Source organism: Phycodurus eques, chromosome 10 (genome assembly GCF_024500275.1).
Source record: "Phycodurus eques isolate BA_2022a chromosome 10, UOR_Pequ_1.1, whole genome shotgun sequence".
NCBI lineage: Eukaryota > Metazoa > Chordata > Actinopteri > Syngnathiformes > Syngnathidae > Phycodurus > Phycodurus eques.
In genome coordinates, this window is record NC_084534.1 from 20,874,484 (window position 1) to 20,901,895 (window position 27,412).

At 40.8% G+C, this 27,412-nt stretch overlaps 4 protein-coding genes across 6 annotated transcripts; 2 read left to right on the top strand and 2 right to left on the bottom strand.

Moving 5' to 3' along the window:
• Positions 1–76: 76 nt before the first annotated feature.
• Positions 77–10,396, top strand: rab44 (RAB44, member RAS oncogene family). Of its 2 annotated transcripts, XM_061686852.1 has the most exons (10): positions 93–157; positions 314–5,754; positions 6,129–6,181; positions 6,285–6,370; positions 6,665–6,793; positions 6,876–6,957; positions 8,069–8,183; positions 9,200–9,298; positions 9,376–9,452; positions 9,544–10,396. In XM_061686852.1, exons 2-10 carry the CDS (start codon positions 5,575–5,577, stop codon positions 9,626–9,628), a joined length of 906 nt encoding a protein of 301 aa, XP_061542836.1. In that variant the 5' UTR covers positions 93–157; positions 314–5,574; the 3' UTR covers positions 9,629–10,396. The 2 variants fall into 2 exon arrangements, 1 of the variants encoding a protein (XP_061542836.1); XR_009769264.1 differs by lacking the exons at positions 6,285–6,370; positions 6,665–6,793; positions 6,876–6,957; ... (2 more) ...; positions 9,376–9,452; positions 9,544–10,396 and having other exon boundaries at positions 77–157.
• trub2 (TruB pseudouridine (psi) synthase family member 2) lies at positions 9,676–13,834 on the bottom strand. 2 transcript variants are annotated; one of them, XM_061686855.1, is made up of 8 exons: positions 13,204–13,834; positions 12,983–13,051; positions 12,781–12,855; positions 12,644–12,705; positions 12,476–12,557; positions 11,161–11,233; positions 10,948–11,084; positions 9,676–10,869 (listed from the first exon to the last, which is right to left on the bottom strand). In XM_061686855.1, exons 1-8 carry the CDS (start codon positions 13,319–13,321, stop codon positions 10,601–10,603), a joined length of 885 nt encoding a protein of 294 aa, XP_061542839.1. In that variant the 5' UTR covers positions 13,322–13,834; the 3' UTR covers positions 9,676–10,600. The 2 variants fall into 2 exon arrangements, with proteins under 2 accessions (XP_061542839.1, XP_061542838.1); XM_061686854.1 differs by having other exon boundaries at positions 12,983–13,111; positions 13,204–13,833.
• Positions 13,000–16,317, top strand: hdhd3 (haloacid dehalogenase-like hydrolase domain containing 3). Its single transcript, XM_061686856.1, is given in 5 exon segments — positions 13,000–13,260; positions 14,754–14,873; positions 14,875–15,093; positions 15,246–15,275; positions 15,277–16,317. Coding segments are annotated over 5 exon segments (756 nt in total). The 5' UTR covers positions 13,000–13,245; the 3' UTR covers positions 15,649–16,317.
• A 1,766-nt stretch (positions 16,318–18,083) lies between these two features.
• Positions 18,084–27,377, bottom strand: tgfa (transforming growth factor, alpha). The gene is made up of 7 exons (XM_061688303.1): positions 27,159–27,377; positions 26,036–26,161; positions 23,907–24,092; positions 21,914–22,028; positions 20,329–20,478; positions 20,120–20,229; positions 18,084–19,415 (listed from the first exon to the last, which is right to left on the bottom strand). Exons 1-7 carry the CDS (start codon positions 27,196–27,198, stop codon positions 19,408–19,410), a joined length of 735 nt encoding a protein of 244 aa, XP_061544287.1. The 5' UTR covers positions 27,199–27,377; the 3' UTR covers positions 18,084–19,407.
• Positions 27,378–27,412: the final 35 nt, after the last annotated feature.

Consider the following 27,412-nt stretch of genomic DNA (forward strand, 5'->3'; position numbering starts at 1 on the left):
AAGTGCAACAATAAAAGTAAACAAAAATAGTATTGTAAGCAATGCATAGGAAGCTTCCAGTCACTTGCTGTCAAAGACACGCCTCTCACATATGACTCAACTTCCTCCTCCAGTTGTGACTGCTGGTTTACTTTAGCTAGCTGACAGACTCATCAGGGTAAGTATTTCTAAATGAACTCTTAAATTTTTAGAAAGAATGAAATATTTTGGAAACTTGGAAATCATTTAGAATTGTCAAATAAATGCTTAACATTTGATAAGTAGCCTACATGTATACTTAATGTGTTTATACTGTACATGAATTAAAATGCAGGCGGACAGATAACCATGTCTGGTCCAAGTGGGAAAAAGAGACTTGGATCTCGTCGAAAGGTGGGAAAACGTGTTGATATGCCAGAGGATTTGAGTGTAGCAGATCCGTCACCTGTAGTACAACCGAAAGAGAGTGCTGCATCTTTCAGTGTGTTATCTAATGAAGGCCAAACCCCTTTGGAAACTCATTGGATACTTTCATCAGAGCAGAAATTTAGCAGAAGAAAGCTTGGCTCAAGCAGGCAAAGTAAAAGACACAATGCTGAGGAGTCGTCTGTTGAACCATACCACAAACCTACAGAGGAAGTTGAGCAAAATGTCAGTAGAGAAAAACTCCAAACACACATGACACCAGCAGCACAAGCACTTACACAAAGAGAGTTTAGTGAGCTAGACTATTATGATTCAATTTATGGAACACATTTGTATTCAGCCTACACACCTGGTCATGCTTTGGAGCCTTTGAATCCCAGCTATCTGGATGCTGAAGTGGAGATACATCAACCCGTAAGTGGAAAATTGCATTTGGATCAAGATGCTGGAGAAAGTGACTGTAAGCGGGTTATTGGTTTCTATAAACAAGTGGAAAACACGTGCAGACATAGGCAAGTTAAGGAACAACTACATGATCAATCAGAGTTCACAATGGAAGTGCCGCATATTTCTATGGATGCAGAAAGGGAAGATATAGAATCTTTACAGGATGACCTTTTTAATGTCAAATCAAAGGAAATACATTTTCTGGGCTATCCAGAGAGATCCCCTGAAAAAAACAGCTACTTTGAACATGCTGAGATGAAAAACAATGTTGAGCAAGTGAACTCCTCACCATTTGGGGAACTGCCTACAAATGAGGAACATGGGCCTTTTCACTGTTCAGTCAGAAGTGCTCAGGTTCCAAACCAATTTGAAATAAAAGAGATGAAGTCATCCAAATCTGACCAAATGAGTTACACTGAAATTGTGAAACCTGAAAATAAGGAAGATAGCCAAGAATGTCCTGGAAATTTGACAGAGGAAACTGGGGGAGCGCATCAAGTTGAGTTGAGTGTAAAAAGCCCATCTGATTCAGGTTTAAATCTACAGGACAAATGGGAAGCACAGCTTTGGAAAGAAGACACAGAGGTGTTGTACCAGAAAGATAATCGTCAGGCACCTGATACCAACAAGGCAATGATCAATGTAGAAAAAATCAAATCTGCACCTTTTCAGGAAAATTACATCAACGACCAAGTAGAGGCTGAACGGGTGGAATCTAATGGAATCTTGAGTACAATGCTGGACGGGGATTTGTTTGCACAAAGTGTACAACCAGAGAATATTGTTGTCTTTGAATCCCAAAGTAAGGACAACAATGCAAGTACAGATGTGAAGAGAGACTTCTTCAGCCCAGCTAGGAACAGGAGAAAATTGGGGTCTCGTCGCCGGAACAAAGGAAGCCGTGAAATGGTCTATGCTGCTGAGACGGGCAGTGATGATGATGACGATGCTGCAAAGAAAAGCCATGACGGTAATGATCCCTCTAAAATGAAAGAAGTGACATGTACAATAGAAGCAGCTGAGAAGGAAACAATGCAGCTGAAAGTAATGGACAATTTAGAGACTCTTAGAGGAAAAATCCATTCAAACACAACTGTACCCCAACTGCTAACTGAGCAATCAAATTACAGGAAGATTCCAGAGAAGGACAAACTTCCCATTGTCAACTCCAAAACAAAAGCAGGGGAGCAAAATGAAACATTTTTGCAACAGAATGAAAATGTAGATCTTGATTATTCGGTGAGTCAACTACTACATGTGTCTACTGCTACACAGGCGATAACCACATCTAACAGCAGCCTTAATAAAGATGCAGAAATTGAGTACAGTGTAGCGATACCCACAATTTCTTCACCAAAAGTGGGCACATCCACAGATAAACACCGTGAGAACTTTAGCTTTTCTCAAGTCAGAGTAGCTCAACATCTAGACAAGGAATTAATTAAGGAGGTTAAGTTAATAGAAACGGACCATATAAAAGACAGGGAAATCTTGATAGATGAACCTACAGGTGATGTTGATACAAATATTGAAAACCTTGTCAATGAAATTGTGGAAACATGCACGTCTGACTTAAGTGCAAAAAGCTTTCTTGATTCCGGGTTAAATCCCCAGGACAACCATAAGGATCACCCTATGAACGAGCACACCATGAAGGCTTCAGAGCGGAGAGATCAAAAGGCTTATGCAACTAATACCATGGAGACATGGATCAACACAGAAAAAGACCCCACACAACGTCGGGAACATGACATTGAAGCGCAAGGGGTGTCTGATGTGGAGCGGAGTGCTAAAGGAATCTTAAGTGGAATGGCAGAGAGTCAACTGTCTTCCCCAAGTGAGCAACCAGAAGAAAGTTTTGTCTTTGACTCCCAAAGCGAGTACAACACCGCCAGCACAGATGAGCAAAGAGAGTCATTGAGAAGCCAGGTAAAAGTCTTTGCCTCTGAAAAGTGCAGTGACTTTAGAGATGATGCTACTAGAAACACAAGTGATGATGATGATAATCATCCCGCAAAAATTAAAGAAGTGACATTTAAAATGGAAACAGCTGAGATGGACAATTTAGACACTTTTCAAGGTGAAGACATGGATGATCTAGTGAGAGGAAATGTACATGGAGGATTTTCTCAGTTTAATACATTAAATACACATTCAAGCACAACTGTAACCCAATTGCTAACGGACCCATCAAGTTCCAGGGAAATGCCAGAGAAGGAAGAACTTTCCGTTGTTAAATCCAAAACAAAAGCAGGGGAGGAAAATGAAACTTTGCCACAGAATGAAAATGTGCATGCCGATTATTTGGCGAGTCAACTGCTTGTTGATGCAGTGGTGTCTATTGCAACACCGGAGATAAGCACATCTAAAAGCAGCCAAATTGAGTACAGTGTAGCAATAGCCACAATTTCCTCACCAAAAGCAGACATGTCCACAGATGAACAACAAAAGCACTTTAGCTTTCCTCAAGTCAGAGCAGCCCAACATCCAGACAGCGATTTAATTAAGGAGGCTAAATTATTAGAAACTGAGGTACAGTTAAAGGTAAAAGTCTTTGCTGCTGAAACGGACAGTGATGGTAGAGATGATGATTGTTATCCCAGAGAAGATAAAGAAGTGACGGTTGAAGACCGAGAAGAAATTGACAGTTTCAACACTTTTCAAGGTGAAGACATGGCTGATCTGGTCAGAGGAAATGTACATGGAGGATTCTCTCAGTTTATTACATTAAATGCACGTTCAAGCACAACTGTAACCCAATTGCTAACGGACCCATCAAGTTCCAGGGAAATGGCAGAGAAGGAAGACGGAGAAAATGAAACTTTGCCACAGAATGAAAATGTACGCGCTGATTATGTGGTGAGTGAACCACTCGCCGATGCAGAGGTGTCTATTGTGGCACCGGAGACAAGCACATCTGAAAGTAGCCTTCATAAAGACGCAGAAATTGAGTACAGTCTCGCAAAAGCCCCAATTTCCTCACCAAAAGCAGAAATGTCCACAGACGAACAACATGAGCACTTGGACGTTTCTCAAGTCAGAGATGCTCAGTATCCAGACTTCATGTCAATTAAACACCTTAAGGCTTTAGAAACAGGCCACAATGAAGACAGCGAAACTTTGAGCCCGGCTAGGAACAGGAGAAAACTGGGATCTAGTCGACGGAATAAAGGGAGTCACGTGAAGGTCTTTGCTGCTGAGACATACAATGAATCTGCAGATGATGCTGATGGAAACAACAGAGATAAAAAGGATCCCCAAGAAACTAAAGACATAACGTTTAAAAAAGAAACCGCTGAAATGCAAAACACTAAAAGAAATAGGCTTACTAACGATACCAACATTGAGTGCGGGCCAACAAAAGGCCCTAATTTCTTTACCCGAACAGGAAATGGAGGAACAACGTGAGCATTTCAACATTTCTGGAGGATATAGTACTCAACATTTGGAGAACAATATCAAAAAAATGCTTCAACAAAAGGTTAAACCCTTAGAAGTGGCAGCAGAGAGCGCAGGACGGCAAGCATCACAGGAACACATGAAGCCAATATTCAAAGCCACTGAGAAAATAGAAGTTGAAGTTGTGAAAAGACTAAGAACTCAAGAGGAAGACTCAATTTCTCCAAACTCAGACAAGGATGGAGTTGCCACTTCTCAAGGGGAACTATCGGACACGTTGTGTATCTCCAATGAACAAACCAATGTTTACTCTAAATCCGGCTTGAATGTACGAGACTCGGGAGAAACCTTCCAGGTAAACAACATAGAGGCTGTATCTTTAAAGGAAGACTCACTGGAAAGTCTTCTACAAGCAAAGAAAGTTGCCCAGGAAAAAGCTGTGGAGGAAATAAGGGAAGGGGCAGAAATGGACGGAGAACACGATAGGAGAGCCCTGGAAAATGTGGAAGTGCTAGAGGACGCAGCACAGGCTGGAACATTGCATGAAGAGGAAGCAGGAATTCACCTGGGTCGAGGCTGGCCCGGAGCTTCACGACAGTAGCAGAGAAAGTAACCCGATGATACCCGCCACCCGTGATGTCATGACTGTCTTTTCAGAACAGCTTTCCTCCCGGGGTGCTAATCTTTTTACTTCCCAGGGAGCTGATGTGACGGGAAGTGACAGAGACGTGGTGGTCGGCATGGAGACATTTGAACCTGATTATGTTCCCGTCTCTGAGGTCCACGTGATAAGCTCTGTGGATACAGAGCGTAAGAAAAAACAGCAGCTGCTTTCAGATGGTGAATCTTTTTGTACGGCCACAATTGTCAATGTAATGCGAGGCCAAGTTGCAACTCGGCTACCTGGTGAAGAGCAGATGGGCGCACTATCAAATATACAGGGCGTAATAACAGAGAGTGCCGGAGCCCCTGATAAAAACTTGAAGAGTCCCAGTTTGAACTCGACAAATAAAAAAAGAAAGATGGGTTCCACGCGCAGAAAGCTAGGAACCATGTCAAAGGGGGACTTGGAGCTAAAGTTGGATCTGAGTAAAGAGGTACCGCTTGCAGCTCATGTGCAAAATGTTATGACAGAACATGGCTGTCAAAGCAGAGAGAAAGAGCTGAAGCCTGATAGTTCGGGTTCTGAACCAACTAGAGAAAAGACTGGTGATCCTCCAAGCACAACGCCGGCTCATCAGACAGGCAAAGAAAATCGAACTTCAGACTGTCATCTGGTTCGCCGTGACATCTTGGAAAAACGCTCGACCTCGTCCAAACTTGATGTGCTCTCAGAATTTGAACTCGCGGGAGAGAAAGCGCAAACTGGGATCTCACAGGAAGTCCCGAGTGCAACAAACTCATGGTAATCAAAGTGAAGACGACAACATGATACAAACACAACCTGAGACAAGCGCACACCAACACGCTGATGACGCCTTTCAAGGACCTGAAGAATTACAGGTAAGCAACAAACAGAATATTACACTTAAATGTTCAACCTGAGCCACAGTTTCTATCATCGCATATAAATTCATTTTTATTTGAGCCATTTGCTGCCGTTGGCCTCTTGTTGTTTATTTGCTATATTGAATAACGGTACTGTATGTGAATCTGCACTAGTCTAATTATTAGCCTAAATAACCTACACATTGCTCAGGTATTGGTGGAAAGAGTAATAAAATGCTGTGGAATGTAAATGTCAAAGTAGGAAAAACAAAAATATTTCATAACACATCATCCACATTTCATTAGGTTATAGGTGTATGCATCCATTTTACTGTTGTTTAAAAATAGATTTTTCAAATGCTGCAAATGAATGTCTCATGAATCTTCAGAGCAATGAAGGTGATACCGAACCATCATCCAACATCATTTCAAAGTCTGTGAGGTAAGAGTCCTATGTATTGTTTGCACATTTCAGTATATTTTCACAACTTTGTACTATGCAACTACATTGGCACAATTTTTATTTTACTACCAAATGATCACAGAAACAAGACATCTGCGAAAGTGACGCCATCCCGAGCCCATCAGGATCCAGTCCACCTGGGGCAAGACACTCAGAATGTTTCTTTTGGTATAAACACACGATACTTAAGCAGAGCACTCCAGTTGCGATCGATTCAATGCCCTGAGAATGAAATGACCTGCATCATTCACAGGCACACTCTACTTAGCATTTAAATATGAGCTTGGGAACGAGACAATCGCCACAACACTACCTGCGTAATTATGTAATGAGAACCAATGCAAGATTAATCCATTGTTTTTATTTGGTAGTTGTGAGTTTGTAACTTTATTCCATCATACTGATAGGTGCCCCTAATAGTTGGTCATGTAGTTAAATAAGATATCCTTATTTTGTTGGCAGGTAAGCCATCTGACTTGAAAGCAAACCCCTATAATGTGGTCATGGTTGGAGACAGCAGCGTGGGCAAGACCTCCTTCATGAAACGAGCACAAAATGGGAAATTCTTTCCGGATTTGCCCGCCTCGGCTGGTACAAGTCTTATTATTAGTCTCACAAATATAATATAAAAAAATGTCAAATCGAATAATTGTCACGTAAACGTGTTTCGAAGGCCTTGATACATGCTTGTGGACTGTGATCGTGGATGGCAAACCTGTGGAGTTACAGCTGTGGGATACAGCAGGTCAAGAAAGGTAAGACGTTTCCTTATTTTCATAAATGTATTCCTCTTAGCAAGTTCCCCACAAACGGTTAAGCATATATTGTATCATGTTTAAACTCAGCAGCTACGTGAAACAGTTTAGAAAAGCTATAAATGCTTTTTCATAGCCTCAAAGCTATTAGGGCATTATTTCTTAATGATAACAAATTTAACAAATGTTCAACTTTATGATGCATTTCAATTATATATGATCATGCTTCTGGCGGCAGAACGGCTCGCACATCCGCCTCATCGTTCTGAGCTTGGGCCTTTGAATCCGAGCTTTCTGTGTGGAGTCATGTTCTCCCCGTGCTTGTGTGGGTTTTGTGCCAGTACTCTGGCTTCCTCCCACATTCCAAAATGATGCATGATCATTTCATGGAAGACTTTAAATTGTCATTAGGTGTGATTGTGAATGTAAATGCTTGTTAGTCTAGATATGCCTTGTGATTGATTGGCTGGAAAGCAATCCAGGGTGTACCCTGCCTCTTGCCCAAAGGCAGCCAGCTGGCATTTAGTCCAGCTCACCCGCAACCCTAGTGAGGATAAGCGCTATAGAAAAACAGCCTTCTCCCTAAGCCATATTTCATATTCTGGCACATTTCTGTGCGTCTCCTATTAAGTTCTGGCAGTACATATCCTTACAATGCGCAAACAACTTGTGCTTCAGTGTATAAACTGTGGTTGCAAAGGAGCTGAGCTGCTATTAGGAGGCTTATTGTTACATATGCATGTGCTTAAAATGTATGCTCTTAATGACCTTTTGGAATATTTCAGTTTGGCTCAGTAAAATGGGTCAAATACTTTCCACAAAGAAATGTCGAGTTTTGTAGCTTTACTAATGGGATTGTGGTCATTTTGTGTAATCCCAAGGATCACATTTTCCAGGAAAGTTCTTTTTGTGATTTTCTGGGAATTTGGCAGGCCACAGTCATCGGACCTTAAAACCACAAGCAACATCTGAGCCTTTACTGTCGTCACAGACAAGTTTGACTAGTTTACTTTCTCTTTTTTTTCCCCCTTGAAATTTGAAATTGCCTATGTTCCTTGTTTAAGTGTGTTACCTGCACATAATCATTTCACATTATTTACGGCCTTCAAAGGTTTCGCAGTATCACCAATCAGATATTCCATAGAGCGCATGCATTTCTCCTGATGTACGACATCGCTTCCTCTCAAAGCTTCACCGCCGTCCACTACTGGGCAAGCTGCATTCAGGTGAGTTGTGCATAATTACAAGTTTTGGTCCTGTATCATAATGTGCTGATCTGCAGCTGAATGTTGTGTTGTGGGACTTTTGAAGTTTTGCATTGTTTACAGTTTGCAGAAAAATCTTATTATCTTTGTATTATTTTTATCTTAGCTTGTCCTAGACATGCAACCCCTTATGGTCCGCTGCACACAGAGCGACACAGCCAAACACAGCTGACTGAACTGTTGTGTACTGTGCGGGGTTCTGCAACTAGTTTTTATAGTTTTGCTGCAATTCGAAATATGAATCGCCAGTGAACAGCCTCGCAAATGTAACTGCCAATCGAAAATGCCTTGTTGTATCACATAAACTTGCACAATAAAAATTAAGTGCCCACGCCACGCTGTACCAATACAACATATGGAAATATTTTTTTTACAATAATACTTTTTTCAATCTTTTCCTGTAACTGTATTTGTATTATTATAATTTAGCTGCAGCGGCCAGGGCAATCAGCTTCTTCATTGACAATCGCCACATCTTGTTTGTGGTTCCATTTATAACAAATGTTTAAAAAAAAAAAAAAAAAAAAAAAAAGTCGCCTCAAAATGTTTCCTGGTAAGATCACCAAGCTTGGCAGTTTTTCCAGTCCAGCAAGCCTGTATATATATGCAAGGGTCACCATTCAACCAACAAATGCTTAAAATTCTAAACATAAACCATTTGCTTGGCTGTCATATCATATTTTGTCATAAGTCAAAGGCCCGTCACCCTTAGCTGGGTTTATAAAAACTGAAATGGGCCCTGGCGTTCATGCAATGCTTTGCCCTCCAAAGCACAGAACACTCCATGAAATAGGCATCACTGTGCTTGGGGCAGTTCAATATGCAACAGCCATCTGTGACAATCTGACTACAAAAAAAAAAGGCATAACAAATAGATTCGCAAGTGTTTGGAGGACTCTGAAGCTTGATTTTTCTAGGAAATTAGACTCTGTCAATCAAAACTCTTACCCAATTTATGTGCGACTAATTGTTTGCAGGAAGGGGCCATGGAAAACATTCCCATTTTACTTCTGGGAAACAAAAGTGATCGCACGGAGCGTACTGTTACAACTGAAGAGGGTCAGAATCTTGCAAAGGTATGAATTTGTCTCCTCCCTCCAAAAGAGAAACACATACAGTATGTCCAGTGATGATTACAGTATTATTTTGATAGGAGTTCAATATAGATTTCATCGAGTGCAGCGCTGTCACCGGCGACAACGTGATTCAGTCTTTGGAAGCAGTTGCCAGGTAATTATCTTCCTTGTAGGTATGTACATATCAATTATGTCTTAATATTCAGGGTGTTTGTGCAGTCACTGTGCCTGTTAGTTGTTGCCAGGTTGTTGAGTCAGAAAGATGACAGAAGACAGGAAACGCTGGCATTACATAAAGAACCTCCAAAGAAGAAATCAGGATGTTGTTGAACCGAGGAGGAAGAAGTGGTGGAGTACTGTAGTGTGTTATCACGGAGCATCTGGGGAGGAATTTATTTAGGTAAAAGAAAACGGGAAAAAAACATCTGGTCACAATATTAGGTACACATGCACAATCTAATGAGCTCTCAATACAATAACTTTAATTACAATATCCGCTTCTACCAAGTTCCATGTCGCTAGAAATGCATGGTGGTAGATGACCAGATGATGTTTTATGGATCTCGTAACAGCATTTTTTTTACAATATTTGTAAGGAAAAAAAGTGGTCAAAATCGATCACAAATAGCGTTACAAACACACAGTAGTAGTAAAACTATGCCAAAGGACTATAAATCAAATAGTGTTGTATACTTAACTGGCAACTCTAAATTGCCCGTAGGTGTGAATGTGATTGCAAATGGTTGTATGTTTATATGTGCCCTGCGATTGGCTGGCAACCGGTTCAGGGTGGACCCCACCTCCTGCTCGATGATAGCTGGGATAGGGTCCAGCACGCCCGCGACCCTAGTGAGGAGAAGCGGCTCAGAAAATGGATGGATGTTGTATACTGTTGTGATTGACAAGAGTAATACTTAACGTTTATTAGGTTGTAAATGTATTACAATGCTGTGAAATGTAATGTTTACTTTTAGGTAATCAAAGTGTTGTCAGATGCTGGTCAATTTATAATTTGACTGACAAACAACACAAACAGCTGCGTAAATTGTTTTACTTGCATTGTGAAACGCTGCTTAATAAAGCTCCAGACGACAAACAGCTTCTTGTTCTTGTCGTTCATTTGTGTCTTTGTGGGCATTCTTCCTGCCTGACAAGCCAGCACCGTTCTCTTGCAGGTATGAAGTGCATGACAACAATGCAATGCCTTCATCACAAGGAAGCTTTTGGAACAAGAAAATGTTGACAATGCGACCAACAACACTAGAGATTCTTATCTCGGGACTGTCAGGTGTCCTTCCCATCTTAGCTTAACTCAGTTGCTTCTGGTCTCACGGAGGACTGAGGTGGTTGTTTGATTGTTAGTCTGTTTTTCTTAGCGGCGTGGTACTTTCGGACAGCACGCGTGACCTCAGCGGGCGTCCACTGGTGGCGGATGAGGGCATCCTGCAGCGTGAAGGTGCCGTCTCTGGTGCGCCGAACTCCCTTGCAAATGGCCGTGCTGCGCAGCTCCAGTCCGATCTCGTGCACCACTTTGCGCAGATATTTCTGTGTTTCGTTCAGGCACTGGACCTCTGAGAAGATATTAAACAAAATCAGTGCATAAAGGCTTTTCAATGACATGTTTATGAGTGTTTAATCTGACAATTTACCCAGAGTGAAGTGAGGAGGCTGGAAGCGAATGCACCTCAGACCTGTCAAAATAGGCGGCGACTTCCCCTCTGGACCGAGTGCACCTTGCACAGCCATCTCGTAGGCTTCCTGTGACCGCATGTCTACGTTGGCATACCTGTGAAGAGTAAACATAATCACATCCATAATTTCGATTTAATGTGTGCAATTGGAAAGAGCAAAAATGGACATACGTTAACAAAGCCTTTTGATTTGCTCCCTGCAGCATTGCCAGAACTTTCTCCATCTTATCTTGCGTGATGTGATCTGTTGAGAAAACAAGGGATGTTTCATGGTGAATGGTCAAGACTGTCGTAATAACAGGGTTCCTGTCTTTTTCAAAGGTCACGTTTGAACACTCATAACTTTATAGATCCGTTTTAACCACCTTAAATTTTTTTGTAAATGCATTGCAATGTTTACACGTGCAAACTTTGTCATACAAATTCACAGAAAGCAAGTTTTTATGTTAATATCCATGCTCCTTAAGTTGCCTTCAATTTCTAAACTAAATTGATCATGTTGTAAAAGAATTTGATTTAATTTTCATTTTCAATTCATTTTCATCAATTATTCAGACCTTGAAAACATTTCAATTCAACTAAGCAGTTTTAGGCAACTGTGTGAAGACATTTGATACATTGCCTAGTAAAGACAAATAAGATTTTGCTTCACAGACAATAGACCACCTGCATGGGAACACACGTAATTTGACAAGTGTGACGCTGTCGTTGTTGTCACTATGCCGACCGGAAGTGAACACACCACCTCTCCCCAAAGTGTTGCGTGCATAGAGCCCAATTTGCACTTATACTGTTTACTAAACTAGCGATTCTCAAAAGTGTGGTATGTACATGTACCATTAGGTGTACGAGCTTCGAAAAGGTAGTATGTCTAGTAGTATGCAATAGAATCACTGAGTACAGTTCAACAGGATTTAACTTTTATTGCATTTAATCTATAAAAACTATTTGCCTATTTATTTTTTAGGTACATTTTTTTTAACTTTTCTGTGCAATATATTTGACTCAAATCATTATTAAAGTACTTGTTCCCTACTTTTTAGCACTGGCGTTAATCTTTAAAATGTGCTTAATGTAACAGTGACTTACACAAATATTAAATATACATTATAGGAATAAAAACTTGTTTGAGATGAACAGCCTACTTTGCTAGCCTATTGTAATGTTGGTCATATTTGGTGAGCTAAGTATTTTTGGGGTTGGTACTTGGTGTAAAAAAAGAGAATCAACAATAATTGCTTCTTTCGGAACTGAACCAAAGTGCACAGATAAAGGGTAAAGTAAAGCAAAAGAACTATCACAATATTTTGTTTAAAAACAACAAAAGAGTCTGAATGCAATAGTGTAGAGTGAATAAGGTTAATATGACATGCTGATCATATAATGTAACAAAAGTCCTATTCTTGTGTAAATCAGGTAGCTATGACAAAAAGAATAGCATTGTTGAGGGGTTATTGCAAAGTGGATATTACACAATACGCCATACCATAAGTGGATTGTTCCACAACTCGTCCCGTGTGGGAGAAATCATCTGTAGCAGTCCCAAACTCGCCCTCCAACGTGTAGTCCTGAAAATCCAGAGACGATTCAATACACGGGGATTGTGTGCAAATGACATCACGGTGCTGTTGAGGTTGGAAGCAGATGAAATTACCCTTGTGACTTTGTTGTTGTAGAGGTCATTCAGAGCCTTGTTTCCATTCCCAACAGCGAGAACTTAAGGGAAATCGGATGTTAAAATCAAATCAGGAATTTCATAAAACAAATGTTTGAACAGAATGATGATCATACCCATTACACCGGAGGAAAATGTATCCAAACGATGCCCGACACCAACTCGAATATGCTGGAATTCAGGCCCAGTTACTGAAAAATTTTAGTCAAGATTTTATTTTTGTTTTACTCTCTCAGTCAATTCAAACTAGTGTGATAATACGTGGCAAGAAAAACGTGACTGAGAGGTAGATAGAGGTGCATGCATGTATCCACATACCCAAAGGGTGTTTGGACAGGACCGGGACACAGGCTGCTGACACCCCCTTGGGTGAAATGGTGTCACCGCCTGGTGGTGACAAAAACCGGATCTGCTCAGGAAGAGGCGGCGATGGCAAAGCATCTAAACCTGCAATATATGTACACGGATGTAATCCAGTACTTATATGCGCATTATGTGTGCATTATTTGGGGAAGTGAGACATGATGAGGACGTCTGACCTTTGAGCAGCTTGGTCTCGATGTTGTCCCTCACGAGCTTCCATGGGACACCAGCAGGTTTGTAAACGCAAAACAAACCCTCTAACCTTCGGAAAACACGAACAGCGGGAGTAGCCATTGTTTAACACAAATTTAATGAAGCATGTCTAGTTTTAGAGGCCCAAACATGCCTCGAAAGCGAGTGGGCGGAGAATAGCACGTCGTGAACGACTGCGCATGTGTTTACAGTTTGGCTAGCGCTAGAAAGCGGCTGTTCGACACAGCGCCCCTGCAGTACCGGTTGCGATATAACACTTTGATCCGCTGTAATGTTGTCAACGTCGTATTGTATTGTAGTGGAGTGTATATTTACCTTTGATAACTGTCCACAACAACTGCAAACGAGGTGAACGTGCTCACGTAAGATATTTATTTTTATTTCGATTTTAGACTCCTTCAGCGCGGTGAGACGTATATGACCTTGTCTCGTTTTGCCTACAACACCACAATATTTATCAACCGAACACACGTTGGCTTGTTATTGTCTGCCTGTTGGTACACCTAACATTTTTTTAAAACACTTTATTCACACTTAATGGCGGTGGCGTCCCCATCTTGGTTGTTTCCGGGCACAGTTTCCGGGTGAGAGACGACGGGAAAGAAGTATCTTCATAACGGGATTCGCAGATTCGTCAACCCTACGAAATGTTAATCCGCGTTGCTAAGGCTGTTACGAGAAGTGTTTATCAATACATTAAAACGTATAAAATATAGTCTACATTTTCCCCAAGATTGATATTGACCAACCACCCACAGTATTATGAACACTTGACGTGACGAATCTTTAAGTCAATGGGAAAACAAGTAAATCCGCCCGGCTTTCGGTTCTTGCGTTTATTGTGGTCTAAACAGTAAAACTGCTATTTTGTGCTTCATCGTCATGGCTTTATAGTTTAAAACACCAGCTAACCTTGCTGATAGGCAGTGACTTCAGTGCAAATTTATCTGAGCCTATGTTACGTCTTCCCAGCTGGACTTCAAAAACATTTTGTAATGTAATTTTTGATGCCGCTGTTCGGCCAGTAGGGGGCAGCGTGATTCAGCGACACCTACAAAAAGTATTAAAATGCTAAATTGTGTTTGCCTGGATTTCATTTTTATTTCAACTACATCATAAATGCCTTTAAATTTTCATACTTATCGTGTCACTTCAGGATGTGAGTTTAGAATGGCTCTGGATGTTCCCACACTCAAGTTTAATTGAATTGCCACTCGATAAGAGATGCATTCAGAGTTTCGGGACCCTGGAATAGTTGGCCATTTTGTCCATTTCTGTGATTCAGCCTTCATTCCACCCTTCTCCGCCTATTAAATCACTGTCTAGACTAAAGAATTCCCCAAGAAACAATGTATTCCCTCATCCTGCATTTTCATATCAGACTATTGAGGATGTCATGGCAGAAAATGTCAACGTCTACCAACTATGTCAGACTGTTCAGTGTTGTTAGGATGCTGGATTCTCAGTGGCGGTACAGTTTCTGGAATGTAAAGTTGTCTTGGGTCTTACGCAGGCAGGCGTGATGCGTGCTCCTCTGCGGTGGGTGCTGTGGGACGTGAAAGACACCCTGCTAAGGGTACGTTCCTCGGTCGGTGAGCAGTACTGCGACGAGGCCAAACGAATGGGCCTGAGTCCTCAGGCCTGCCGAAGTGGGCGCCGCTTTTCGCCGGGCGTATGGACATCATTGCAGCCGATTCCCTAACTACGGCATCGCTCAGGGAATGGACGGACAGTCGTGGTGGACGGCGGTGGTGAAGGCCACCTTCTCTCAGTGCGGTGTGCGTGACCCGGCCCTGCTCAGTACAATGGCCCTTAACCTCTACCAGAACTTTAGCAATGCAGAGAACTGGGAGGTAAATGATGTGATTTTCTTTCCCCCCCGGTTATGTGTTAGCATGTTCGCAAGCCCAAAAGACAATTACACTACTTATATTTACTTTTTAATGGATCAGTGCTTTTTTTTTTGTTAGTAGTGTGTTGACTAATGTCCTTTCTTTTATTTGAGGTTTTTCCAGACTCAAAGTCAGCTCTAGTGAAGCTGCTCCTCACTAGGACTGCAACTGGGAGTGGTTTCCAACTTTGACAACCGCCTGGAAGCCATCTTACGCAGTTGCGGGCTGCTTTCTCACTTCAACTTTCTGGTGACGTCAGAGGCAGCAGGTGTCGAGAAGCCCCATGCGGCCATCTTTGATCAAGCCATGCAGAAGTGCGGCGTGCCTCCTACCAGCATAGTTCACGTCGGGGACCATTACGTGAACGATTACCTGGCCTCTCGCTCGGCCGGAATCCACGGCTTCCTCTTAGACCGAACAAATAACTCAGACCAACATCATGTTCCAAAAGAGCATCGGTTCTCATCGTTGGATGAGCTGCCAGCACGACTTAAACACATGGATGAATGCTCCTGATTATTTTTTTTATTATCTAGTATGTCAACATCACATAACTGTCCTTTGACAGTGATTCTCGCGAAATAGTGTTCATCTAATTAAATGCTTCTTTGCATCCTTAATACTTGAAAAGCTGTGGAGAACAGTGCCATAGTGTGAGTTGCCCAGTTTGAGTCATATTGGTGCCCCCTGTAGTGTGGGTCTTAAACAACTAGTCTTGTATTGACATCTTTGATCCACCGTAATTCAAGATCACGGTCGGCAATTCAAAAGTGTGCCAGAATAAGCACTTGGGTTCATTTCATTTGTCAAAAAAAAAAAAAAAAAGATATGTAATTATGAAATGGGGGACACACAGTATAATGTTGAATTTTAGTTAGTTAATATGCATCCAAAGTTATACAGCACGGGGCATAGGATATTTTCATTAATCAATTTTCTGGAGTTCTTTTCCTCAATAGGGTTGTGATTGAGCTGCAGCTCCAGACAAACAACCATTCGCACTCATGTTTACACCCGCAATAATAAACCTAACATGCATGGTTTTTTTTTTTTTATGTGGGAGAAAGCTGCAGGCAGGAAACACATGTAACTACAGGGTGAATACATTAGCCTAATAGCATAATGGCATTTATTTTTAACTTAGTCACATTGTCATTAAAACTACCAATAAAAATATTAATGGTGCTTTTTATTTTTTTCTTTGTCTGTAGATTTCGCCGTCTTCCAGGTCATGGTTATCCGGAAGTTTGAATCAAGAAAACAAGAAAAAACCGGACTTCAAAGAAGTTCGTTTTTTTCTTGTTTTTCTGAAAACGTTTAAAAAAAGGCCTATAGGCAAATATGCCGTGAGGGTAACAACATGCAAACTTGACACAGGAAGGCCGTAGCTGCGAATCGGACCACAGAACTTCACACTCCAGAACACTGAGGCAGACGTGCGCCATTAGTATGCCATGCTAATCACCATAAAACCCATAAATAAGCCAATTCCATAAATTGCCCATGGCAGTTTTCTACTTAATTGTGAAGCTTTACAAAACTGCAGTGCAGATAACAAACATGCTTTTACGATTTAGCAGTGAGAGCGAGCCACAGTTTCTTAACCCTAATAGCTTTGAAAATACTCTTATTTGAAGCCATCTGGTCCAAGGCAGATAGTGTCAGTGTTGGACTGTGGGGATCAAACAGGAACCAAAAGAGGAATCGCAGGGAAAAGACCAGAATGGCTGTGCGATTCAAAGCAGAGCCTCTTACGGGGAATCAGGATTGACACAAGTCCAAGTTCAGATTTAGGAGGTCAAGAGAGATGTGTTAAGATTCACTACCACAAACCCTTGATGCCGAGCGTTGAAATGTGATGACCAACGCAGTCTGCGCCTTCACGTTAATTTTTTTTCACCTTTATTTTCACCTCTTGACATTTGTACGTTAATGTATATTGTAGCTGTCCGGGGAAGAGCTGCTTAACTCAAAGCTGTTTCAGAGGCTCAGCCAGACGGCTCTAAAAGGCTCTGGAGAAATCCAATTGTGTAATAATGGGATTGTAAAAAGGGGGGAAAGCGTATGAGAGCAGAAAGCAGGGACACACTTTGCTATGAGGGAACATGTCTCAGCATCTGTACATTATTAAACATGCATCTAGTTTGTTTGTGAACTAATATTTCTGGTAAAACATCAAGGAGTTTTCGATCCTCTCAGCACTAGAGACATAATTAGTCGATTAAGAACTCTGTCCAATTGTTGATTAATCGTGTCTTGATGCAACTGAGGCGTCATGGAGCATTGGCAGCAATCAGCAGTTGATTTATCCATCCAACCATCCATTTTCTGTACCGCTTCTCCTCACTAGAGTTGCGGGCGTGCTGGAGCCTATCCCAGCTATCTTCGGGAGAGAGGCGGGGCACACCCTGAACCGGTCGCCAGCCAATCGCAGGGCACATCGAAAACAAACAACCATTCGCACCCACATTCGACACCTACGGGCAATTTAGAGTCTTCAATCAACCTATCACGCATCTTTTTGGGGATGTGGGAGGAAACCAGAGTGCCCACTCAGGCACGGGGAGAACATTCAAACTCCATACAGGCGGGGCTGGGATTTGAACCCGGTCCGCAGAACTGTGAGGCAGATGTGCCTAACCAGTCGATTAGTGCCGGCACAGTTGATTCACTCCCAACTAATTTGCAGTCTTAAGAACAACAATGATGTCAGCTATTAGAAGTTGAGCTAGATATGGTACACAATGGGACAACACCAGGTGGAGCATCTTTCTACTCTACCATTAAGAATAAAAACAGTTATTGGTCAAAACCCCTCATTAACACATAACCTAAATTAAAAAAAAAAAAAAAAGTATTGAGAAAGTTAATGGCTAACAAGCAAGCTAGTATTGTTTTCTTACAAATATTTTCAAAAACTAAGAAAAAGAAAAAGGCAGTCAGACTTTTGCAACTTTAATTCTTCATTTCTAAACAAATGCAGGTAACAAACCAAATGAGACACCATAAATGTGACAAACCATGTGTTAAACATCAGTTGGACCCTCTTTTATATTGTAAATGCATATAAATCTACAACATTGTGTGTGTGTACTGTAAATACACGTATATTTTCACACATAAATGCTGCACGCAAAATGAGACACACACAAACGCAGAATCAGCAAACATCAGACTGTAAACAGAAACAAACGTATCATCCCCTCACTCTCTTTTGGCATCTGTATACCAAAACGTTAATTTCACGGTGGAAGCTGGCACACCTAAAATGTTTTTTTCATTATTGGTGTCAGTTAAACATTCATGATTTTGTAATCCTTTTGCCTGACTTTGGAGGTTAGTTTTTATTTTGTTGCTCTCTTTAAAAGTATTCCAATTCAAAATAGAGACAAGGCTAAAACACACCACTCAAATAGAGAATTCAATTCAATAAGTGCACCAGGACAATAAAATCTGTGATTTCAAAGTGCAGATAGGAAGTAGGAGCTATCGTGCAGAAAAGTGCCATTATCATTCAAAGTTACAATAGAATGATTACCACCCAATGTGAGTGTGAGTGGTGTGTTTTTTTCTTCTTCTCTAGCTTTTCAATGTAAGACTTGTGATGAAAGAACACATTCCAGTTCAGCTCACGAACCACAAATAAAACAGACACAATTTTACCTTCATGGGAGTTAATCAGATCAGAAGAAATGCATTCTATGTTTGATAAATATACAAGGATCTTCATCCATTCTGCCCATCAATTCCCAGTTCTGTCAAGTGAAATGTGTTCCCTCTTTATTAAAAAAAAAAAAAAAAAACTAAAAAAAATGTAGTTTAAAGCGTCAGCATCATATGTGCTTGAAGTTCTGAAAAGTGCGTAAATATAATAAAAGACATAAATAGGAATTGGGGGGTTTTACGTTGATGCATTTGGATGGTCCTCGGTTTTTTGTTTTTGTTTTGTTTTTTTCCCCAAATCCACACAGGATGATTGGTGTCCTCATAGAAGTCTTCTCGTGACGAAATGGTAATTAGGGTTCGGTAGCCGCTTCGTCCTCACAACTCCAAACAGTTGAGTGTTTATTTCCACGCGAAGGATGGAGGGAATTCCCATATTGCCGTCCAAAGTTAACGGAAAGCGATGCGAAGGAACGTCCTACCTTATTTCATTTGAGTCCTGCCTCAGTCCCACTGAAGATGCAGCTTCTTCGCTTGTACCACTTTGGAGGCAGTCTTTAAGACCTGACAGTTGAAGGAAGCACCGGGATGAGGATCCACATTGCTGTCTTCTCACACCACTGGAAGGCAAACAAACAAGTCCTGTTTCATAAATATTACAATCTAAGTCAGCTTGATCCATGGAAAATCATCACTGTTGTAAAACTATTTCAAAAGGGAATCTGACTCCAATTTTCTGGAAAAATACATCTGTAAAGAAAAACGTCAGAGGACAAACTGTAACCCTGGACTGTATCTTTGGCTTTTGTGTTTTCGCAAATGACCATACAACCGGAAATGGAGCTTATTATGATGTAGGAAAGTCGGGAATGTCCACTGACATTTTGGGGGTCAGTGCTCTAGCCGGAGAAAGGGCACCCATCTCCAAAATTATTCTTACAATTAAGTATATAACTAATGTATTTATTTCTGTTAACACAGTCAGTAATACAACTATTAGCAAAGGAGATGAAGGGAGGCTACAGTGGATATAAAAAGTCAACACACCCCTGTTCAAATGGTAAGCTTTTAGAATTAGAAGGAGAGGTGATCTATCAATTTCATGATATCTGTCTGTGTAGATTCATCCAGGTCATGGTAACCGCCAAATACAATTGAAGTGTAATTAACTAACCAATTATTGAATATAATTTGTTAAATGTATATATAAAAAATATTTATAATATATATATATATTTTTTTAATTATGCTAACTGTTAGTATCATTAGTCAGTGCTTTCTGGTCCTGTAAATGTACACATAAAGGTGAACAAAAATGAGGTACCGCTTTCAGAAGGATAGCATGGTGCTCTGTGCTTCTGCGTGTAAACAGACTTTTCTGGGATGAAATGATGAGCACGTCTCCTCTTTCTGCATTCCTGCCGCCACCAGCAACTGGAGCAAGAAACAATGAAAATGAGCCCTCAGTCAGTATATATGTGTGTGTGTTTTTTTTTTTTTATAGATAAGAGAGCATACATGCACTCTGCTTACTTTAAAAGTGTGCACACCACTATGATGAGGACGCAGCCAATCACACACAACACCAGCACAGTAGCGACAGTCTGCTGATGGTGGTTGGTGGCCACAACAGCCAGCAGGTCTGCATGCTCGCACCTCATCCCAACAAAGCCACTATGACATCTGCAACATGAAGGCAAGAAGGACGAATTGGAATAATCAATTTCCTTATATCTCACTCAAAACACGGTATGTCTGAAACACACCATTGAGGACTTGCACGCTGCCAGAACTAAGACAAGGGCGTGCAAAATCCTCTCGGACCCTCCGCATCCCGGTCACCAGCTCTTCCAGCTCCTTCCCTCAGGTAGGCGCTACCGATCAACGCAAACTAGAACTAGTAGACATTCCAACAGCTTCTTCCCTCTTGCGATCAACTTCTTAAACACCTAACCTATAATTCCATTACAACAAGCTGGCAATTTTTTGACTTGAGTTCGTTGTCACATTTCTGTGGGGCCAATTATTTATTACTTGTGCACTCACTGTAGTTGTCTCGCCATGCTGCACTATTTGCATATACTGGCCACTCATGCCAGAGTAGCATCTGCTCCATTTGCACACTGATTGAGGAGTATCTGTAACATTTGCACAACCGACATTGTCCCAGATGATCGCACTACTCGTCACTTTAAACCGCATACACTCCTTGAAGTCTCAGCGCCCTTTGCACAATGGTCATTGCACCGGACTATTGCAATATTAGTCGTTCGAACTGCTCTAAGTGCTAGAGGACTCTGCATCTTTTTGCACAATTGTTTTTTGTCAATGTCTTTATGTCCCCAAAGTGTTCTGTAAATTGACTGTTTCTTGTACTAGAGCGGCTCCAACTACCGGAGACAAATTCCTTGTGTGTTTTGGACATACTTGGCAAATAAAGATGATTCTGATTCTGATTCTGATTCTGATGGACGAATACGAAAGAACAGACCTGTTTACAACATTACATTTTACTCCAATAATCAGTGAGCCAATTAAAAATAAAAAATTACACAATGTTGGGTTCTGACCCTAAATTTGGGAACAGCTATCCTGAACAATTACAAGATCCTCCCCAAAACATTCCCTATGAATTCTGGTGACAATCCACACATTGACGAAAATGTGAATAACTTTCTCTTTCCCCTCTCAAATATCTTTCTGTCCGACTGCATTCCCAATAAATATCCATCACAATACAAATAAACACCTCAATCTAAACCACTCCAGCACGCTACTGCTAATGGCCACAGAGTGCTGTAACCGGGCTACAAGGATACTATTGTCCACCGTATCAAATGGTGCAGTTAGGTCCATCCTCTTTTACCCAAATACTCCTCTTTTTGCAACCTCAAAATCCTCAGTCACTTCAGTTGCCATGTTAACATGGACTAGCAGTGACTTCTTCTGTTTAAGTCCTGCAGTGTGTGAATTTAAGGTCATTGGTCCTTTTTTTGTTCAGGCAATCATATCGACATATCGGTCCTTATAAACAGCAGCGCTAATTGGTCGTGTTAAGAGGAAAGGTATCTTCGAAAGGACTGAAAGTCTTAGAAAAATTGTATTCTAATCTACTCACATGCATGCAGGTGTCTCCTCCAATATCAGGAAGCGACATGTTCCATGGAAACAGAAGTGGCGGTGGGAGTCGGGACAGTCATCGAAATGAGAGCGAACAGCCGCCGCCACAAACTCTGATTGAAAAAGTGATGGGAAAAAAACACACACATAATGCACAATGTCTGTGATACTAGTGCGATACAAATGAAATCAGTAGCTCTAATTGCATTTTGACAGATAACAGTCAGTGGCCCAGGTGAACATCATGAATGTAAAAATAGCATAAGGCTGAGGATGCAGTGGCCTGAAGCATTGTAGTCGATGTTCTAAGTCCTAAAGCTGACACCCACGCCACCCACCGTGGGACCGTAGCCTTTTGTTCCCAATTGCCACCACACTACCTGGGAGGGACAATTACATTGGAGATAAGTCATAGATAACAACAACAACAAAAAACTCTGTATGAGGGGCGAGGAGAGGCCGCTCTCCACAAGCGAGAGCTTCGTTTTTCACTCAAACAATGGGACAAAAACATCCGATTATGTGAACGCCTCGGCGAGGGTGAAAGTTTAACATTTTTTTTTTTACTCGTCAGCCGTACAGTCAGATAAATTCCGCCATGGCTGACTCAGGCTGAAGTCAGTGTTCTGCAAGCAGCCAAACAGATGCCACAGTGTTAATGTTAGCTTGAGTTTTGCTCACACACTTCCATTCTATTCTGACTCTAAATGAGGTTTTGGAGCACAGCCTACATTCATTGTTTTCTGCTGTCGGGCTTCGTGAAAGCCTCCCCACCCCTCTCCTCTTCCACACCATTTTCACAGAGTAAGGAGAGGCACACTGGGACAGGATCCATCCAGCCTCTGGGGGAAGCGAGGTGCTACCCGGCTCATCTTGCAGCGGCTTTTGTGTTGAAAAGGCAGCTCATATTAATGCCCCATAATTGTTGATGCACCGTGAGGCTAAGAGGATCAATTAACTATCAGCATGCGACACATTGTCTGCTTCCAGTGGATTATTAAAAAAAAAAAAAAAAAAAAAAAAAAAAAAAGTCTATACAGCCCTGTTCAAATGTCAGGATTTTGTGATATAAAAAATAAGACTGAGATAAATCATTTCCCCCAAAAAATTCCACCATTAATGTGACCTTTTAAAACACAATTTTTTAAAAAGTAAATATAATCAACTGATCGTGTCTTTCCTGCAAAGACATGAATGTGTATATGTTCAGAATTAACCAATCATATTCAAAGTTGTGTTAAATGGGAGTCAGCAAACACCAGCCAGCATTCAGTGCCTCCGATTAACCCTGTATAAAGCTCAGTTGTTCTAGTAGGCTTTTCTGACATTTTTTGTAGTCACATCTTACCACCTCCACAGCATCAGAGGGATCTCATTTTTCAAGAGTATCAGTCAGAAGATGGGTACAAAAAGAATTTCCGAGGCCTGAGATATACCATGGAACACAATGAAGATATATAGCACAACAGTAACTGGATGTCCCTCCAAAATTGATGAAAACACAAGAAGACAAAAGGTCAAGGAGGCTGCCAAGAGACCAACAGCAACATTAAAGGAGCTGACATGGTGCTGGTAATAGCATCGTTCTTTGGGGCTGTTTTTCTTAATCTGAAACTGGGTTCTTAGTCAAGGTGGAGGCAATTCTGAACAGTTTGAAATACCAGTTAGTGTTCAGGTTTCTGTTGAAAGCAAAAATATGTCAGGAAAAGCCTGCTACAACATCTGAAATTGAGTTGGGATTCATTCAGAGGCAATTTCAATGGTGACAGGTGTGTGCTGCTGACTGCCATTTAACATGAGTTGAACAGGATATAGTTCACATTCATGCTGGAAGAAAAGTTTTGAAATGATTTCCCTTGATCAAATTTTTTTATACCATAAAAACCTGGAATTTGAACAGGGATGTGTCGAGTTTTTATTTCCACCGTTTGCTTCAATGAGGACCAGACATCTGAAATGAACTGCAAGCTCGCGACGGTTTTGAAACTTACTTTTCATTGGATGGATATTAGAACTGGTTGTGGTTGTAGTCACTGTTGTAGAAGAGACTGTTGTAATCAGGCTACCGGGCACTCCAGAGCTGCTGGTTGAGGCGTACGCAACCAACGTAGGCTTGGTAGGAATGGAGACGGTGGTGTCTGAACGACTCGCTTCTGTTCCAAATAAAAGGTTGGAACCTGTAGAAAGGAAAAGAAAAGATGGGTTGAAAAACAGCCACAAAATAAGTGTTAGTCTCTAAGTAAGTTCAAGTAAGTATTGTATGTTCCTTGTTAATTTTAAAGACTATCCACACATTGATTCACATTAAAAAAAAAAAAAATCTAATTATTTCAATGTATTTATTTACTTAACCACAGGATTTCATTAGTTCAATCACTACACTGTGAATTTTTCTTTCCACCTTGTTGCAGGAAGCCTGAACCTAAAATAACCTCTACTGTTATTGGTTTGCGTTTCGGTGACTGTTAGTGCAGGCAATGGCCAGTCCACATATTAACCAAATTATGCGGAGCAGCCAGGACAGACACGTGTGTCGCAAAATCTTTGTCACAAAGCTGCCACTGTTGCAGTCAATTCCACTTCCGGTCACTATGGTCGTCATCATCATCATCATTTCTTTTTTTCCCTTTGCTAGCACCCTTCTGTGGTGGCAACACAAAAAGCCAGAAGAAAAAGTCAAACACGCTACCGGATAGTGGTAGTGCAATACTTAATGTATGTAAGAGAAACGTCAATATTAAAAAGTCAATCACGTGCAGCAGGTCATTTATCCAGCGAGAGTTTGTAAAATAAGTAATAAATTATTTCATCTTTTTACACGTTTTGTGCCTAAAACATTTCCATTCTATTTATTTGAATTTCATTGTCAAACATGCAACATCATTACTTTTAAATCATTTTCTTCCTTAATTGGAAAATGAAGAGCTCAAACTTTTTATTTTATTTCAGGTTTTAAACCCTATGTTGCAGTCAATAATGTTCCAGTTAAATCTAGTCCAGTGGAATCTCTCACATCGAATAACAGGGGTGAAGTTTTTGCACTTAAAGTCTTCGGATTAAACATTTCCCATGATTTACAGTTTTTAAAATAATATATTTTTTTTTAAAATACAGCATTTGCACCCAAATGTTCTTCAGTCCTCCACAATGTTAAGCAAAATTGTTTCGTTTCTGTGCAGTAACACATACAGCAACATTAGGGAAAGATAATGAAAGATAATTATTGCAAGCTTTGCAAGTGGAACCTACAATGGATATAAAAAGTCTACACACCCCTCTTCAAATGCTAGGTTTTTGTGATATAGAAACAATGAGACCAAGATAAATTATTTCAAAATATTTTCCTCATTAATTGGACCTGCTATCTCATCTGGATAAATCATGAGGAAAAAAAAAATTAAAAACAGAGATAATGTTGCACAAATATGCACACCCTCTCATCGCTGGAGTTGTGGTTGTCTTCCGAATCGACCAATCACATTTAAACTCATGTTGAATGGGAGTCAGCAGCACACACCTGCCACCATTTAAGGTGCCTCTGATTAACCCCAAATAAATGTCTGATGTTCAGTTTGGCTTTTCCTGACATTTATTTTCTTTCTAGCTTTTTGTGCTAACACTCACCACTATTTGTAACTGTTCATAATTTTCTTTGTTTTCTTTGGCTAAGGTACCAGTTCCAGCTGACGTAAAAAACAACCCTCGAAGCATGGAGCTGCCACCACCATGCTTCACTGTAGGTAGAGTATGCTGTTCTGTTGGTGATGAGCGGTGTTGTGTTTGCGTCAAACACAACTTTTGGAATTATAGCCAAAATGTTCAACCTTGGTTTCACTGGCCCACAACACATTTTCCCACATGCGCTAGGGAGACTACAAGTGTGTATTTGCACAGTTTTGAAATCAAGGTTTAACTTTGACTTGTACGGGTTATAGGACACATTGATGGTGGAAAAAAACATTGGAAATTATTTCTCTTGGTCTCATTTTATTGCTTTACAAAAACCTGGCATTTGAACAGGGGTGTGTTGACTTTTTATATTCACGATAAGGGAACCTCTGAGAACCTTTGTCCCAAAGGGAAATTGATCATGCTCTCTCCCTCTTGTGAGCAGACTTACTTCCAGTCGTCGAGGCAGCTGCGTAGCGCCTTCCCGAGGTATTGAGAGTAGCGGTGGCGTCGAAGGCAATGTTGCCTTCGAGGGTTGTTGAGGTGCTCTGCCCTGCTCCTAATGTAAACAGTGTACCTTTGGCAAAGGAACACACACACACACACACAGTCCCAATATGGAAAATCGAAAGATATCACAACAGATCCCTGCAGGAATATATTGAAAACTCACTATTAAGTGCTTTACCACAGACATAGTCAAAGTAAAGTAGTAAAGGAATATACTGTTAAAAGTCTGCTTCACTAAATTATGTGTGAGCGAATCCCCTGAACAAACTATAACACAAAGATGGAAAAACAGGTGACACATTACCTGTTATTTTTGTCAAATAACCTGAGGCTCGTAGTAAGTAGACCTTCATGATCATGTAACCTGTTCAGTGTGATTTGATACTTTATTGGGAGATTCTAGCCGGAGACCATCAATACAACTATCGGGGTCAAGCATCAGTTAAAAGGATGAGACCGAAGCACTAAAAATACACCAAGGCCTCACACGCCATCTCAGCTAAACCAGCACATGGAAACAACAATTTGACCCGACACAAAAAGACAGAAAAGGGATTTTTATTTCCTGTATTTCTTGTTTGTCTTGCCTTACAAATCCATACAATTGAATGAGATTCAATAAAAGAATCACATTTAAAAAAAAATGTCTTTACAAAGATAATCAAGCTCAGTTCTGATTGACATCAGGTATTATTTTAATTGTCATAGCGAGGGGTGTTTCTAATATTTTGGTTACCTTTTTAATCTATACATGAAAAGGGATACATATAAACACCTAACAATGCAATGCTGTGCAGTTTGACAACCACAATAATACACATATAGTTAAAAATAATAATTCCCAAATTGTCATTGTTTTAGTAAAACCAGAATTGTTAATGTAGCTCGTGTTTTGGATCTGACAGTGGGTGTTTAAAAAAAACCTGTCACAATAATATTATATTAATATCCAGTTGATTGCTTTAAAATGTTTAATTTGCACATTTTAACATTTTGTATATTTAAACACAACTTTGACTTTAAGGGAAGGGGGGAGGGGGTAAATACAAAAATCGCACACTCACCGCTAATGAGGAAAATCACATCCCATAATATCCGAGTCATGATGACAGACCAATTGTGGTCTCAACTTGTCGGCCAGTTTGAGAGAAATGTGTGCTTGGAAGGAGCACTTGGGCTTCCGCAAATCAACATTTAAACTCGCTGATGGAGTGTGTACATGTATGTAAATATACCACGCGAGGAAGTTTTAACGTGGGAAAATAAGCATGGACTGAGCTCTCGCATGATCTTTAAACATGAGTGCGTTCAATTGAGG